The sequence below is a fragment of the Suillus plorans genome (genome assembly GCF_016647745.1).
Source record: "Suillus plorans strain S12 chromosome Unknown HD556scaffold_120, whole genome shotgun sequence".
In the NCBI taxonomy this organism is placed as follows: Eukaryota; Fungi; Basidiomycota; class Agaricomycetes; order Boletales; family Suillaceae; genus Suillus; species Suillus plorans.
The window spans coordinates 28,924-47,603 of NW_024537504.1; the positions used below are offsets into that span (position 1 = coordinate 28,924).

General features: G+C 43.8%; 1 protein-coding gene across 1 annotated transcript; it reads left to right on the top strand.

Moving 5' to 3' along the window:
- Positions 1–6,059: 6,059 nt before the first annotated feature.
- On the top strand, positions 6,060–6,830 carry HD556DRAFT_1314553 (armadillo-type protein; the record flags this gene model as incomplete). Its single annotated transcript, XM_041300949.1, has 4 exons — positions 6,060–6,140; positions 6,180–6,417; positions 6,475–6,731; positions 6,786–6,830. 4 exons carry the CDS (start codon positions 6,060–6,062, stop codon positions 6,828–6,830), a joined length of 621 nt encoding a protein of 206 aa, XP_041152548.1.
- Between the last annotated feature and the right edge of the window lie 11,850 nt (positions 6,831–18,680).

The window sequence follows — 18,680 nt, forward strand, 5'->3', positions numbered from 1 at the left end:
TTCCTCTCAGTATTGTTGTTTCTACACCGGGTCTCGGGTTTCAGGGTTCGGGGGTCCCGGAACTCGGGACTCGATATGTGAGACAACACAGATATCTTTCAAAAGTTTGTAAATCAATTTGTTTGTAAATCAAATTTATTGTAGATCAAATTTTATTGATCTCCCCAAATTTCCCAAGTCCCGAGCGCCGACCCCCGACCCCCGAGACCCGGCAGTCCACAATTTCGGGGTTCGGGGGTCCTGGAACTCGGGACTCAATATGTGAGACGACACAGATATCTTTCAAAAGTTTGTAAATCAATTTGTTTGTAAATCAAATTTATTGTAGATCACCCCCGAACCCCGAAATTGTGGACTGCCGGGTCTCGGGTTTCGGGGTTCGGGGGTCCCAGAACTCGGGACTCGATATGTGAGACGACATATCTTTCAAAAGTTTGTAAATCAATTTGTTTGTGAATCAAATTTATTGTAGATCAAATTTTATTGATCTCCCCAAATTTCCCAAGTTCCGAGTTCTGAGCTCCAGGACCCCCGAACCCCGACCCCCGAGACCCGGCAGTCCACAATTTCGGGGTTCAGGAGTTGGTAAAATGTTTATGGATACACGAAAGGTTGATTCAAACATGTTTGAAAAATGTCTTTCATCTCAAAAATCGAGTCCTGAGTTCCGGGTTAGTGCTGAAGCTTGAAACTTGAAATCAGTGGAAAATGAAATCTCGCAACAATGTACACATGAAGATGTTTCATTTCCTTTGACAATTCACTGAGTGTCTTGTACTAACCTGACAACACAGTCTGGGCTTCAGGCTTCAGGGCTCGGTACACGACACTCGGGGAATTGTGAAATTTCTATTTTCTTGGACATTTCACTGAGTTCCAAGTTCCGGGCGCCGAATTCCGAGTTCCGAGCTCCGAGTGCCGAGTGCCGAAGCTCAAAACTTGAAATCAGTGGAAAACAAAATCTTGCAACAATGTACACATGAAAATGTTTTATTTCCTTTGACAATTCACTGAGTGTCTTGTACTAACTCAGGGAATTGTGAAATTTCTATTTCCTTAGACATTTCACTGAGTTCTGAGTTCCAAGTGCCGAGTTCCGAGTTCTGAGTGCTGGATGCTGAGTGCTGAAGCTTTGAACTTGAAATCAGTGGAAAACAAAATCTCGCGACAATGTACACATGAAAATGTTTCATTTCCTTTGACAATTCACCGAGTGTCTTGTACTAACCTGACAACACAGTCCGGGCTTCAGGCTTTGGGTTTCGGGGCTCAGTACATGACACTCGGGGAATTGTTTATGGAAATGAAACATGTTCATGTGTACATTGTTGCGAGATTTCATTTTCCACTGATTTCAAGTTTCAAGCTTCGGCACTCAGCCACTGGTCGGTAGTCAATATAGGCAAATGGTAATGAAAAATGAAAGTTGTTATTATGCTTAACTTCCTTACCGAAGGTTGTAGTCCGAGTCTAGGGGAGTGTATTGGTAGTCTTTTCTTGTCCATCAGTTATCATTTAACCGAGATATAAGCTAAAGAAATCTGAAACATCGGCAATAATGAAAAATGAAAGTTATTATTATGTTTAAGTTCCTGAACAAAAGTTGTAGTCTGAGCCAAGGTGAGTGTATTGGTAGTTTTTTCTTGTCAATTGGTTATCTCGTTACTCGGTACTCGGTACAAGGGAATCAGTACTCGGTATTTGGTTCTGATACTCAATACCCGAGAATCAGTAGTCAGGTACTCGGTACTCGGTTCTGATACTTGGTACCCGAGAATCAGTAGTCAGGTACTCAGTACTTGGTTCTAATTCTCGGTACCTGTGAATCAATAGTTGGGTACTCCAGCCAATAGTCCCGAGTCCCGAGTACTGATACTTGGTATTCAGTAGTCAGGTTTGGAACTTGGGTCTTGGTTTGGTTATCATTTGACTGAGATATTGGTAGGCAATATTGGCACTCGGAGCTCGAATACTGACTATCAACTATCAAGTGTCGGGACTTGGTAATCGGTAGTTGAGACTTGGTGCTTAAATGGATATTGCATATATACATAAAAATACAAAATATGTTCCTATGTGTTCATTTCTAGGTGAATAGACTTTGAAATTATATCTCAATCATCTATTCAACAATAGAAACAATGTATCAGGAGCTCAGGACCATAGGGTAATCCTTTATTGTATAGTGTACCTCCCCCTCTTCTGGTGGTTCACCTGCTGGGGTTTTTTCCCTGTAGGACTGGACCTCAAGGACTGTAGGGAGTCTATTCCTGAGCATATTCGGAGTAGATATATCATATAACCAGCCCAGGACACACAGGATCCTTTTCCAGGAACAAAGCATAGACAATTGCACTTGTGACATTTTTTCACGATTTTCAGTATCTTGCCCTTGCATCCATGATCCAACCTTTTAATATATAATGAGCGTAGCTTATATTCTTGCTTCTTATGACCAAGATCAGCTCACAATAGGCTGGAGTTTGTGAGCTAGTGTGTATACTTGCCATTTCGCCTGATAAGGGGCCCATGCCTTCAAAACATTGAATCTTCATAATCAGAAACCTGGGGTACATTTCAAATATCTTAAGTATCATAGACATAAATTTACAGACAAATCAACCAAGAATTGAGTACTGAGGAAGTGAAATGGGTAAGAAATTGAGTGTGGGAAACTTCAAAGACCCAAAGCATCGAAAATGGTTAGTTGAGCAGTGGTAGGACTTTAATGCTGGGTCAACTCATATTTTCACTATATCCCTTCTACCCACCCCCTACCCTCAGGGCAGTAGGCAGTATGGGTTCCTTGGGTAGTTTACGATCTATCCTACATATTTGTAATGATATTTTTGGCCTGAATCATATATAAATGTGACTTTGTATAAAAGATGTCTATTGTCACTCTCCACACATATGTCATTTTGCCTATCATTACATCAATCCTTCATGAATCTTTCTAAGCTTTTAAGCTATTATAATGGATGTATATGGGTGTTATTCCAGGTCTCTGATCACATCACAGGCTTGTTATGTTGGATATCTCGACATAATGTGCAAGTCTCGCTATTAATATTCATTCTTTTATCTTTAGACTCACTTACTGCACATGTATTTCATTTGTCATTATTGATGTTTCGGATTTCTTTAGCTTATATCTCGGTCACATGGTAACCAATGGACGAGAAAAGACTACAAATAAACTCACCTAGACTTGGACTACAACCTTCATTAAGCTGACTACTGATTCCTGGGTACCGAGTATCAAAACCAAATACTGAGTACCAATTACCATGTACCGAGTACTGCGTAATGAGTAACAAGATAACCAATTGACAAGAAAAGACTATCACTACACTCACCTGGACTTGGACTACAACCTTCGGTAAGGAAGTTAAGCATAATAACAACTTTCATTTTTTCATTATTGCTGATGTTTTGCCGAATGACAAGGAAAGACTACCAAGACACTCACCTTGACGTGGACTACAACTGTCATTTTTCATTATCATTTGCCTATATTGACTACTGAGTCTCGAGTACCGACCACTAACCACCGATCACCGAGTACTGAGTACCGAGTGCTGACAAATACAATTCCCAAGTTATTTGAACCCTACACCAATGGATAATACATACAAATACAATTCGTGTCCATTTGAAGTACCGGGTTTCAGGTTTCGACACTCGACACTTGGTGATTTGTGCAATGAGTGAAAAATGGACATGTTGTGTACATGATTTTGGGTTTCGGGCTTCGGGTTTCGGCCCTCGGCACTCGGAACTCAATGATCTGTGTAATGTAAATGAACAATGAACATGTTGCACACCAGGTTTTGAGTTTTGGGTTTCAGCACTTGAAACTCAGTGATTTGTGCAACAAGTGAAAAATGAAAATGTTATATACATATTTTCGGGTCTCGGGCTTTGGGTTTCGGCACTTGGCACTTGGCACTTGGTTATTTGTGTGATATAAATAAAAAATCAACATGTTGCACACTGGGTTTCAAGTTTCACGCTTTGGCACTCGAAACTCGGTGATTTGTGCAGTGAGTGAAAAATGGACATGTTGTGTACATATTTTCGGGTCTCGGGCTTCGGGTTTCGGCACTCGGCACTCGGAACTCGATGATCTGTGTAATGTAAATGAACAATGAACATATTGCACACCCGGTTTTGAGTTTCGGGTTTTGGCACTTGAAACTCAGTGATTTGTGCAACAAGTGAAAAATGGAAATGTTGCATACATATTTTCGGGTCTCGGGCTTCGGGTTTCGGCACTTGGCACTTGGCACTTGGTTATTTGTGTGATATAAATGAAAAATCAACATGTTGCACACTGGGTTTCAAGTTTCATGCTTTGGCACTCGAAACTCGGTGATTTGTGCAGTGAGTGAAAAATGGACATGTTGCGCACATATTTTCGGGGTCCGGGGTTCGGATTTCGGCCCTCGGAACTCGGAACTCGATGACTTGTGTAATATAATTGAACAATGGACATGATGCACACTGGGTTTTGAGTTTTGGGTTTCGGCACTCGAAACTCGGTGATATGTGCAATGAGTAAGAAATGGACATGTTCCATACATATTTTCAGGTTTCGGCACTCAACACTCAGAACTCGATGATCTGTGTAATGTAAATGAACAATCGACGTGTTGCACACCGGGTTTCGAGTTTTGGGTTTCAGCACTTGAAACTCGGTGATTTGTGCAGTGAGTGAAAAATGGACATGTTGAACAATGGGTTTCAGGGTCTTGGGTTTGAAAAATAGCATAATAACAACTTTCATGTTTTCATTATCATTTGCCTATATTGACTACCGAGTCCGATAAGGGACCCCTTGGATGATCCATTGCTCAATGAAATACTACCTGATTGGAAGTGTGCTGGTTATCAGATATTCATTTGTCGACTCCCGGGTCCTGGAACTCAGAAGTCGGTACGGTTGACCCAAATTTGGGTGGTCGGAACTTGGCGTCTCGTAGGGCAACACAAGCTTTGCACCCCGGATTCCAAATTCTGCAAGACAACCTGTGCACCATCAAAGGCCATGTCAGGAGATCACCTGCTGCTCCGGGAACTCGGTAACTTTGATTTATTACCTCCTCTGATTTGGTTGATGTACAACTACCTCAGCTCCATCATGTCTACAATTATGATACACATGGGCCCACCCATCTATATTTTATACCACCCTCGGCCCACCCATCTAATACAACATCCCATACAACACCCTCGGCCCACCCATCTAATTAATATGCGTCTGGGCCTACCCGTCTAATACAATATTTTATAATACCCTTGGCCCACCCGTCTAATTTAATATGTGTCTGGGCCCACCCGTGAATGTGATAACAAGTACCTACCCATCTATCTCATACACATCTACCTTAATACACCCATCTGCATAATATCCAACTACCTCGGCCCACCCGTCTACCTAATATTCATATACATCGGCCCACTCATCTACTCTATATATTCCCTGCATGGGCCCACCCGCCTCCATCGGGAATAATTTCCCTCCCGGCCCATCCGTCATAGTCGAGGATATTTTTATCATGGGCCCATGGTCCGCTGGCCCGTATCATACGGGATATTATGCATGTCCATTCCCTCGTATTATATGGAGATAGGTCACTGTAATATGTGATTCTTCGACATTTGGCTCCAGTGATCTTTTGACCTCTTTCACTCCCGAGACTCCTGAATACGAGGCCCTTCTCAGAATCATTGCAGAGCAAGAATGTGATGATGTTCCGGATGTTCCTGCTGTTGTATGATCATACTTTTCACTCGATTCTTGCTCATGTTTGCTTCTCGTCTACTACTACCCATACTTGTCCTAGTGTCTTGCTCCTCCTCGCTCTGTTTTTCTAGACTAGCTTTAATTGTTGACTCGTTTTTCCTTGTGATTCTCGAAAACATCTTTCTAACTGCACAACCAACATCCGGCACCTCTCTACTTTGACGTGTTGAGTCTCCAACAAATCGATTATATTTACAAGATCCAAGCAGTTATCGAGTCAGCTGTATGTCAGTGCCTTGTTGATCTACTCATGCACAGTTCAACCTCCGTGCAAATGCCCGCTCTTTGTTCAATTGGCAACATTGTTACTGGAGATGATCTTCAGACTCAGGTCATTATCGCATCTGGGGCTTTACCTGCTCTTCTTTAGCTGCTATCTTCCCCAAAAGAGGGTATCAGGAAAGAAGTGTGCTGGATGATCTCCAACATCACCACTGGGTCACCTCCCCAAATTCAGGCAGTCATTGATGCCAACATTATTCCTCCACTCATCAACATCCTTTCCAATGCCGACTTCAAAACGCAGAAGGAGGCCTGCTGGGCAATTTCAAATGCAACATCTGGCGGTCTTCACAAACCAGCGCAGATCCGCTATCTCATCTTGCAAGGTTGTATCAAGCCACTCTGTGACCTGCTCACTATGATGGATAACAAGATCATTTAAGTTGCCCTTGATGGTCTCGATAACATTCTGAAGGTCGGCGAGACGGATAAACAGGCTGGAGGTCCCAGATCTGTCAACCAATATGCTCTATATGTCGAAGAGGTGGGCGGTATGATCACCATCCACAACCTCCAATCACACGACAACCTAGAGATATATAAGAATGTGTTCAATATCATGGACAAGTACTTCCCAGATGAGGAGGAAGTGGATGCAGCAATTAGCGCACCTAGCCTTGATGCTACTGGTACATTTGCTGTGAGTTCGCTGATATTGTCCTTTTTCATGTACTAATTATCTGCGCATTTCCAGGATGTTACTGCTCCTCAAGGAGGCTTTAGTTTCGGTCAGCAGTAAACTGTTGATCTTGTTGATTCGCCTATCTCTTCCACTGTGTGCTACTGTCACTTATATCTTGCACCAACCATTATCGCTCAACTCCCCATTCTGTTTGCAACCTGTGATCTCTCCTTACCCTTTACGCTTGTGCGGTATGTTACATGTAATGCGTCTAATGGACGCAAATTCCTTTATGACAACAATATATGTCAGAGCACGAGAAAATGATTCAGTGTAGTAGCTGATAATGCTTATTATTGGTAACCTGTACTACCCAATGATGTCTGTTATGCGATACATGAAATTTACAACATTGATCTGAATGCTGATGCCAACATGTCTCGCCCATCTTGCTTTGCGCCACCACAAACTGTACCATCATGGCTTCTCAAATCCTCCCGCTAGGTGAGTACAACAGGCAACAAAATTATTGATCACCTTCCTGACAGCGCTGAAAAAAATACTGTGGGAAACATTATGTCAGCTTGCATTCATGTCATCTGTCTCTGTCATGCGTACACAGTGCTTTCTGTCACATCTGAAACCTTTGCACCAAGCCCAACTTCATTGCTGCCATTTCCTGCCATTTTCTCGAACTGCGTGCCACTCTCATCACGAAGTCTATGCCCGAAGTATTGAGTGAGTGAATCCGCTGTTGTTCAAGTGTTGACTTCCGATCTGTTGACACTGTCTGAGTGTATCTGTTGCAAACAAAAAGAGTCGTGTGTGTCAGTTGTGGCCGAGCAGACCATTGAATGGCAGAACCAATGGCCAGTCCTCGTTCTTAAACCTACTGTGACTGGGTGCCAGGATGCATATTTGAGAGCTTCGTGGTGGACTGTCCCCAACAAATCTATTGATTTTTTTTATAAATATAACGGCTGCCAGCTGGCTTGACCTGCCAGCCATGGCTAAATTGGCTGAGCCGAGCCCTTGAGTATGTAAGCTGTGCATTTGTAATGGCTTGGACAGCCACATTTTAATTTTGGCTGCAGCCGGGCTCGAAGCCAAAGCCGCGGCAACACTAACTTCAGTGGTGGATTTGTGTTTGGGTATCATTTCAGAAACCAGAATGCACAAGTTTGAAATCTGGGACTCGGAAGTTGGAACACACTATAGATCAATCTTCAGTAACACAGTTTAAGATAACAATAACCAAGTGACTTTATATTAATCATGTGAAGCCCTTCAAGGCAGCGATGCAGAGTCCAGAGTATGTGGCAAGCAACAAGCAAGTGTCGTAAGTCAATTTGCTGCTTAACGTAAATTTGGAACCGTCGCGGCAAATACCGCAGCATTTTCCCTGTGCCCATTGACATGCGGTGTCAGCAAGACGCCTGCAACTACAGCATGCAAAACTGACCCGAAAAGCAGGTCTCTTTATCACCTTCCACCTGTATCTCTCCCTTCCCTCGATTGCTAAGTTTGCGCAGTGTTTCTCTGTCTAGTCTGCCTGTACAACGTGATATCCTATATTGATCAAGGTCATGACACAAAAAGCCGAGTCAAGCACATCAACGAAACGGGGAGAAGCGCTATTGCACTCACCAAAATACCAGACGAGCGAGAAAGATCCACCACCATATGGTGCACAGCACCGCCAGGACGCACTTTGGGAAGGTGAGCAGCCACCTGGATAACCACCAGTTTACTCAATTAGAAACAGGTGGGAACGAAGCGCTTCCTCCTATGTGGCAACAGTATAAGACATCCTCAGATCGTGCAACACTATATGAAGATAACACGCTCGTGATTAGCTCGTGGAACCAACCTTTGCCAGGAGTGCGACTAGGTGAGGAATGAAAATCGATGAAATTGCGATAATGAGGGACGAACTCACTGTTGAACATAGATTATCCTGGATATATCGTTGTTCCTGGATGCGAATGGCACATCTCACCACTCGGTCGGTCCTACTTCGTCAACCACAATACTCAGACCACGTCGTGGAAGAAACCAAAGCCAGAACGTCCAGCAGGAAGCTTTATGCCGGAGTGCATCATCGAGGGTCACATCAAATGCATATGGAGCCTTGCCTACTTGGGTACCAGTGGCAATATAATGAGCACGTCTGAGGATAGTTCAATTTGTCAATGGAAAAGAGATGGAGAGCCAGTTGGAAAACCTTTGAATAGTGATGGGGGAGGGATAGGTTTGATGGTAGTATCCCCAGATGAAACAATGGTCATTTGTGGAAGCGCGGATAGCAGACTGCGGCTGTGGAATATAAAAGAGGGTAGAATGATCGGTGACCCGTGGGAGGGGCATGATGATGAAGTGGTGTGCCTCGATTGGTCTCGCAATTCGCTGGAGATAGCAAGTGGGTCACGAGATGGCACCATACGACGCTGGAACCCGAACACTGGTCGACAAATAGCACCACCCATAGAAGCCAGTCACAGATGGGTTGAAACCGTCAAATACTCTCCACAAGGTGGCAAATTCATGAGCGGCGGAACCGGTCCGATATGCATATGGTCGAAGGAAGGAAAGCTGCTTATCGAGATGAAGGGACACGACGATGTGGTGATGTCATTGTGTTGGTCCAAGGATGGTGCACACATATTCTCCAGGTCAGGCGATGACACCATCCGAAAATGGCGGGCGATTGATGGACAGGAACTTGTCGTTTTTCGGGGTCACACCAACACCGTCCAATCCCTCTGTCTTACTCCCAATGAACACTATATTGTTAGTGGATCAAGTGACTGCTCCATTCGCATCTGGGATCTCGAGACCAATGAGACAGTCGGATATCCACTCTTGCACGATGACGAACTCTTGGTTGTTGTCATGTCCCGTGATGGAAAATACATTGCCAGTACTGGACTAGATAAAAAAATCTATGTATGGAACCTGGAGGCTGCGCTCAAAAACGTTGTGGTACGTATGTGCTTTGTTGTCCAATTTTCCTTCCTAACGATTTTGGCTATCTAGGGCGCAGATGATGGGAATGCAAAGCTCAAGGCAAGTCTTCTCTGCTTCTCTTTCACGCTCCATCTCACTTTTTATCAGCAACGTCCAACTCAACCCAGAGTTGTGCACCCACCAATCGTGAGCAACCCCACCTTTTCTCATGTCTCGTTAGGCCTTTGACCTCCATATTGTGTCTAATCAGCAGGCTAAAAAAACAGGGCTGGCAAGATATGTCAGTGTACTTTCTTGTTCCTGACCTTTCTTGCCTGACACCAAGATACAGGGCAATGATTTCTTTGGCGACGAATCAGACCACGTGTCTCGTCATGCAGCTCCTCCCGCAAGCCCATTGTCCTTTATTCGTTGGCGTCGTTTGCTCAGTTCCATACATTTTGGTACACGACCTGCAAATGCATCTCGACCAATCGAACGACAGTCCCGACACTGGAATTTCAACTTCAAGTTGTTTTCTAGAGCACATTCCACGCGCACTGTCGATGTACCTCTTGCTCAAGATGAAAACGTGGGTGGCTCGCCTGTTCTCTTTCCTCCCATTAAAACACATTGCAGAGAATCAGTATTGTCCCCGAGTCTGATGCTGAAGCGGCCGCAGCTATGCAACGTACGAACAGCAACCAGGCCGATAGTTCAATGCAATCAGGTCAACCAGCAGGAGCGCAAGCATCTCAAGTACAACCAATCCAAATGCAGGCACGAGGCTCAACTGGCGAAGCGGAAGACTTTGTGTATAAAGGAGTGAACTGCTGTGGATTTTTCTTCGGTCTACGTCGTCCTGCTTTGCATCGGTCATGAGGGATGGAAGACGTGTGGCACACTCACTCAGTTCAGCTCTCTTTCCCCCGCACCTGTGTTTGACTCCTCATAATCAATATTCGCTGTCATGACTGTCATCCACGCACTCAGATCCATCTATCTTTGTGCACCTCCTTTCCTTGCGCTGCTTTTCTCCGGTCCACGCCACGTGTTGACAACACCACTGGGGAAGTCGGCCCCATTGTCTGGAATGCAGCTTTTGGTGGTGCAATGGTCTTCTGGGTGGGGAGCTTGATGTTTGCTGGAAAGGTGACCCATTGAAATGTCGAAGTTGAAATCCGCGCAGCATTGAGTACGTACTGCTCAAATCGTGCACAGATTGTTTGGCATGTATTTGCATAACATGTATTTCCATCGATATGAGTGTACTGACTACACGAAACTTACAAATCTGTTTCTGTACTAGGGTGTCTTGTCCGATTTTCACTAGGGTTGAACGTTGGGACTTGTCTCGACAGCTCTTAGCACCGATGAGTCACTAAGATCTGCCTGGCAGAGCCATTTCTGCCGGTCGAACAAATCCAGAGACTCGCAGGGACAATACACCCCTGCAGGCCTGTTTCGACTGAAAACAGGATGCTAAACGTGCCAGCGACCTCAGATATTTTCTTTCAGCACCAGTACTATTGATGCAGACTCCTGGCAGTGATAGCGAAGTCTGCTCCTGTCTGCAGAGCTGCATCAAAACAGATCGAAACGAAGTAGGCTGGGATGGGGGATAGCCTGATGTGTCGCTTCCATTAGATGGCGCTTGTGAGTAGTTGAACGACAGAATATTGACTAGCTATGATCAAGCCGACCGGTCGAGCGCTGAGATAAGATTTGAATTAGATTAACGATCTGAGAGGAGGTGCGTTGTCATTGGTTGCATCCTTTGACTGATATAAAGCATTAAGATATTCCACGCTTCATGCGGCGTTAAGCATATCAAGTTAAATATGATATATCGTAGACACATCCTGTCAAAGGGTCGTACTATTCTGGTTCGGGGGGCGACAAGGTCACGACAGTCGATCGTTGAGTGTCTATTTCTAGCACATCGCAACCCAAGTCTTCAAATCTGGTATTCCGTTCGGCTGCTAATACTTGTCACTGATATCATTATCCAGAAATTGGTGGGTTTCTGAAAGGCGAACACAAGTGAAGGCTAAATCGCGAGAGTACCTGGCGCAAATAACTACTCAGCAAGGAATCCAAGAGATGCTAGTGTATCGTGCATTCCGGAGAGTAACATCGGATGGAGAGAATGAGACAACGGTGGACATACAACTCATTCCTCATGTAATCATAGACCTTTGAACAACCAGCAAGTCTAAAAGAATTTTTCAGTCGACGATCCTAGTGTTCAGATGTTGAACGGGAATAGATTCAAGAAGGTACATGTCAAACACAAATTGTCGCAGGACTTTAACGAATAATCACACTGTCGGTGGCATAAAGGGAAGAAGCATCGCAGAATCATTGGTCTGCATTCTATAATAAGTTAGCATAGCGATAAAAGCAACAGGCATGCATAATCCAAAGAGTAAAACCATAGAAGTGACTCGTGTTTTGATATATAAACATGTAACAGTCCACGGGGAAGGCATACTACGCCATTTATCACAACGAGAGAGCTAAGTGAAAAAAAGGTTGAGCACTGTAGCATGGGTGGGCATCATTGAAAAGACTCACTCAAGGCCCAAGAACGTAAGTTGGTCTTCGTAATATCAGCACTCGCGTCCACTGCGAAACGGTATGATTCGAAAGCTTCTCCGAGCCTGCCAGCCCTAAGGAGCGCACGGATCAGTCTCTTGTTGGAGGCTGGCCACAATGCCACGATGTCCCATCCGAAGAGCTGCAAAAAGGCGCAGTTGAGGATCAGCGAGTTTTTTGGTGACATCATATTTAACGCACCACAGTGAAAGCCTTGAAGGCAGAAGGAATGAGCACATATTACAGTGACCTATCTCCGTATAATACGAGGGAACGGACATGCATAATATCCCGTATGATACGGGCCAGCGGACCATGGGCCCATGATAAAAATATCCTCGACTATGACGGATGGGCCGGGAGGCAAATTATTCCCGATGGAGGCGGGTGGGCCCATGCAGGGAATATATAGAGTAGATGAGTGGGCCGATGTATATGAATATTAGGTAGACGGGTGGGCCGAGGTAGTTGGATATTATGCAGATGGGTGTATTAAGGTAGATGTGTATGAGATAGATGGGTAGGTACTTGTTATCACATTCACGGGTGGGCCCAGAAACATATTAAATTAGACGGGTGGGCTGAGGGTATTATAAAATATTGTATTAGACGGGTAGGCCCAGACGCATATTAATTAGACGGGTGGGCCGAGGGTGTTGTATGGGATGTTGTATTAGATGGGTGGGCCGAGGGTGGTATAAAATATAGATGGGTGGGCCCATGTGTATCATAATTGTAGACATGATGGAGCTGAGGTAGTTGTACATCAACCAAATCAGAGGAGGTAATAAATCAAAGTTACCGAGTTCCCGGAGCAGCAGGTGATCTCCTGACATGGCCTTTGATGGTGCACAGGTTGTCTTGCAGAATTTGGAATCCGGGGTGCAAAGCTTGTGTTGCCCTACGAGACACCAAGTTCCGACCACCCAAATTTGGGTCAACCGTACCGACTTCTGAGTTCCAGGACCCGGGAGTCGACAAATGAATATCTGATAACCAGCACACTTCCAATCAGGTAGTATTTCATTGAGCAATGGATCATCCAAGGGGTCCCTTATCGGACTCGGTAGTCAATATAGGCAAATGATAATGAAAACATGAAAGTTGTTATTATGCTATTTTTCAAACCCGAGACCCTGAAACCCATTGTTCAACATGTCCATTTTTCACTCACTGCACAAATCACCGAGTTTCGAGTGCTGAAACCCAAAACTCAAAACCCAGTGTGCAACACATCGATTGTTCATTTACATTACACAGATCATCGAGTTCCGAGTGTTGAGCGCCGAAACCCGAAAATATGTATGGAACATGTCCATTTCTTACTCATTGCACATATCACCGAGTTTCGAGTGCCGAAACCCGAAACTCGAAACCCAGTGTGCATCATGTCCATTGTTCAATTATATTACACAAGTCATCGAGTTCCGAGTTCCGAGGGACGAAATCCAAACCCCGGACCCCGAAAATATGTGCGCAACATGTCCATTTTTCACTCACTGCACAAATCACTGAGTTTCGAGTGCCAAAGCATGAAACTTGAAACCCAGTGTGCAACATGTTGATTTTTCATTTATATCACACAAATAACCAAGTGCCAAGTGCCAAGTGCCGAAACCCGAAGCCCGAGACCCGAAAATATGTATGCAACATTTCCATTTTTCACTTGTTGCACAAATCACTGAGTTTCAAGTGCCGAAACCCGAAACTCAAAACCGGGTGTGCAATATGTTCATTGTTCATTTACATTACACAGATCATCGAGTTCCGAGTGCCGAGTGCCGAAACCCGAAGCCCGAGACCCGAAAATATGTACACAACATGTCCATTTTTCACTCACTGCACAAATCACCGAGTTTCGAGTGCCAAAGCGTGAAACTTGAAACCCAGTGTGCAACATGTTGATTTTTCATTTATATCACACAAATCATCGAGTTCCGAGTGCCGAGGGCCGAGACCCGAACCCCGAACCCCGAAAATATGTATGCAACATGTCCATTTTTCACTTGTTGCACAAATCACCGAGTTTCAAGTGCCAAAACCCAAAACTCAAAACCGGGTGTGCAACATGTCCATTTTTCAATTATATTACACAAGTCATTGAGTTCCGAGGGCCGAGGGCCGAAACCCGAACCCCGAACCCCGAAAATATGTGCACAACATGTCCATTTTTTGCTCACTGCACACAGTCCACAATTTCGGGGTTTTAAATCAACCTTTCATATATCCATACACATTTTACCAACCCCCGAACCCCGAAATTGTGGACTGCCGGGTTTCGGGGTTCGGGGGTCCTGGAACTCGGAACTCGGTATGTAAGACAACAAAAATATCTTTCGGGGTTCGGGGGTTAGTGAAATGTTTATAGATATATGTAGGTTAATTCAAACATGTCTGAAAATTTTCATTCGTCTCAAATGTCAAATCCTGAGTTCCGGGCTTCGGGACTTGGCACCCGGCACCGGCACTTGGGGTTCGGGGTTCGGCACTGAAAATTTGACATTCAGGTGTTCGGGTTTCGGGTGATATCTAAATCAACAGCTTCGAGTTCTGCCAAAGCGTGAAACTTAAAACCCAGTGTGCAACATGTTGATTTTTCATTTATATCACACAAATCATCGAGTTCCGAGTGCCGAGGGCTGAGACCCGAAGCCCGAGACCCGAAAATATGTACACAACATGTCCATTTTTCACTCACTGCACAAATCACCGAGTTTCGAGTGCCAAAGCGTGAAACTTGAAACCCAGTGTGCAACATGTTGATTTTTCATTTATATCACACAAATAACCAAGTGCCAAGTGCCAAGTGCCGAAACCCGAAGCCCGAGACCCGAAAATATGTATATAACATTTCCATTTTTCACTTGTTGCACAAATCACTGAGTTTCAAGTGCTGAAACCCAAAACTCGAAACCTGGTGTGCAACATGTTCATTGTTCATTTACATTACACAGATCATCGAGTTCCGAGTGCCGAGGGCCGAAACCCGAAGCCTGAAACCCAAAATCATGTACACAACATGTCCATTTTTCACTCATTGCACAAATCACCAAGTGTCGAGTGTCGAAACCTGAAACCCGGTACTTCAAATGGACACAAATTGTATTTGTATGTATTATCCATTGGTGTAGGGTTCAAATAACTTGGGAATTGTATTTGTCAGCACTCGGTACTCGGTACTCAGTGATTGGTGGTCAGTGGTCGGTACTCGAGACTCAGTAGTCAATATAGGCAAATGATAATGAAAAATGACAGTTGTAGTCCACGTCAAGGTGAGTGTCTTGGTAGTCTTTCCTTGTCATTCGGCAAAACATCAGCAATAATGAAAAAATGAAAGTTGTTATTATGCTTAACTTCCTTACCGAAGGTTGTAGTCCAAGTCCAGGTGAGTGTAGTGATAGTCTTTTCTTGTCAATTGGTTATCTTGTTACTCATTACGCAGTACTCGGTACATGGTAATTGGTACTCAGTATTTGGTTTTGATACTCGGTACCTGGGAATCAGTAGTCAGCTTAATGAAGGTTGTAGTCCGAGTCTAGGTGAGTTTATTTGTAGTCTTTTCTCGTCCATTGGTTACCATGTGACCGAGATATAAGCTAAAGAAATCCGAAACATCAATAATGACAAATGAAATACATGTGTGCAGTAAGTGAGTCTAAAGATAAAAGAATGAATATTAATAGCGAGACTTGCACATTATGTCGAGATATCCAACATAACAAGCCTGTGATGTGATCAGAGACCTGGAATAACACCCATATACATCCATTATAATAGCTTAAAAGCTTAGAAAGATTCATGAAGGATTGATGTAATGATAGGCAAAATGACATATGTGTGGAGAGTGACAATAGACATCTTTTATACAAAGTCACATTTATATATGATTCAGGCCAAAAATATCATTACAAATATGTAGGATAGATCGTAAACTACCCAAGGAACCCATACTGCCTACTGCCCTGAGGGTAGGGGGTGGGTAGAAGGGATATAGTGAAAATATGAGTTGACCCAGCATTAAAGTCCTACCACTGCTCAACTAACCATTTTCGATGCTTTGGGTCTTTGAAGTTTCCCACACTCAATTTCTTACCCATTTCACTTCCTCAGTACTCAATTCTTGGTTGATTTGTCTGTAAATTTATGTCTATGATACTTAAGATATTTGAAATGTACCCCAGGTTTCTGATTATGAAGATTCAATGTTTTGAAGGCATGGGCCCCTTATCAGGCGAAATGGCAAGTATACACACTAGCTCACAAACTCCAGCCTATTGTGAGCTGATCTTGGTCATAAGAAGCAAGAATATAAGCTATGCTCATTATATATTAAAAGGTTGGATCATGGATGCAAGGGCAAGATACTGAAAATCGTGAAAAAATATCACAAGTGCAATTGTCTATGCTTTGTTCCTGGAAAAGGATCCTGTGTGTCCTGGGCTGGTTATATGATATATCTACTCCGAATATGCTCAGGAATAGACTCCCTACAGTCCTTGAGGTCCAGTCCTACAGGGAAAAAACCCCAGCAGGTGAACCACCAGAAGAGGGGGAGGTACACTATACAATAAAGGATTACCCTATGGTCCTGAGCTCCTGATACATTGTTTCTATTGTTGAATAGATGATTGAGATACTATTCACCTAGAAATGAACACATAGGAACATATTTTGTATTTTTATGTATATATGCAATATCCATTCAAGCACCAAGTCTCAACTACCGATTACCAAGTCCCGACACTTGATAGTTGATAGTCAGTATTCGAGCTCCGAGTGCCAATATTGCCTACCAATATCTCAGTCAAATGATAACCAAACCAAGACCCAAGTTCCAAACCTGACTACTGAATACCAAGTATCAGTACTCGGGACTCGGGACTATTGGCTGGAGTACCCAACTATTGATTCACAGGTACCGAGAATTAGAACCAAGTACTGAGTACCTGACTACTGATTCTCGGGTACCAAGTATCAGAACCGAGTACCGAGTACCCCACTACTGATTCTCGGGTATCAAGTATCAGAACCAAATACCAAGTACTGATTCCCTTGTACCGAGTACTGAGTAACGAGATAACCAATTGACAAGAAAAAACTACCAATACACTCACCTTGGCTCGGACTACAACTTTTGTTCAGGAACTTAAACATAATAATAACTTTCATTTTTCATTATTGCCGATGTTTCAGATTTCTTTAGCTTATATCTCGGTTAAATGATAACTGATGGACAAGAAAAGACTACCAATACACTCCCCTAGACTCGGACTACAACCTTCGGTAAGGAAGTTAAGCGTAATAACAACTTTCATTTTTCATTACCATTTGCCTATATTGACTACCGACCAGTGGCTGAGTGCCGAAGCTTGAAACTTGAAATCGGTGGAAAATGAAATCTCGCAACAATGTACACATGAACATGTTTCATTTCCATAAACAATTCCCCGAGTGTCATGTACCGAGCCCCGAAACCCAAAGCCTGAAGCCCGGACTGTGTTGTCAGGTTAGTACAAGACACTCGGTGAATTGTCAAAGGAAATGAAACATTTTCATGTGTACATTGTCACGAGATTTTGTTTTCCACTGATTTCAAGTTCCAAGCTTCAGCACTCAGCATCCGGCACTCGGAACTCGGAACTCGGCGCTCGGAACTCAGAACTCAGTGAAATGTCTAAGGAAATAGAAATTTCACAATTCCCTGAGTTAGTACAAGACACTCAGTGAATTGTCAAAGGAAATAAAACATTTTCATGTGTACATTGTTGCAAGATTTCGTTTTCCACTGATTTCAAGTTTTGAGCTTCGGCACTCGGCACTCGGAGCTCGGAACTCGGCGCTCGGAACTCGGAATTCGGCGCCCGGACCTCGGAACTCAGTGAAATGTCCAAGGAAATAGAAATTTCACAATTCCCCGAGTGTCGTGTACCGAGCCCTGAAGCCTGAAGCCGGGACTGTGTTGTCAGGTTAGTACAAGACACTCGGTGAATTGTCAAAGGAAATAAAACATCTTCATGTGTACATTGTTGCGAGATTTCATTTTCCACTGATTTCAAGTTTCAAGCTTCGGCACTAATTTGGAACTCGGGACTCGATTTTTGAGATGAAAGACATTTTTCAAACATGTTTGAATCAACCTTTCATATATCCATAAACATTTTACCAACTCCCGAACCCCGAAATTGTGGACTGCCGGGTCTCGGGGGTTGGGGGTCGGTGCTCGGGACTTGGGAAATTTGGGGAGATCAATAAAATTTGATCTACAATAAATTTGATTTACAAACAAATTGATTTACAAACTTTTGAAAGATATGTCGTCTCACATATCGAGTCCTGAGTTCCGGGACCCCCGAACCCCGAACCCCGAGACCCGGCAGTCCACAATTTCGGGGTTCGGGGGTGATCTACAATAAATTTGATTTA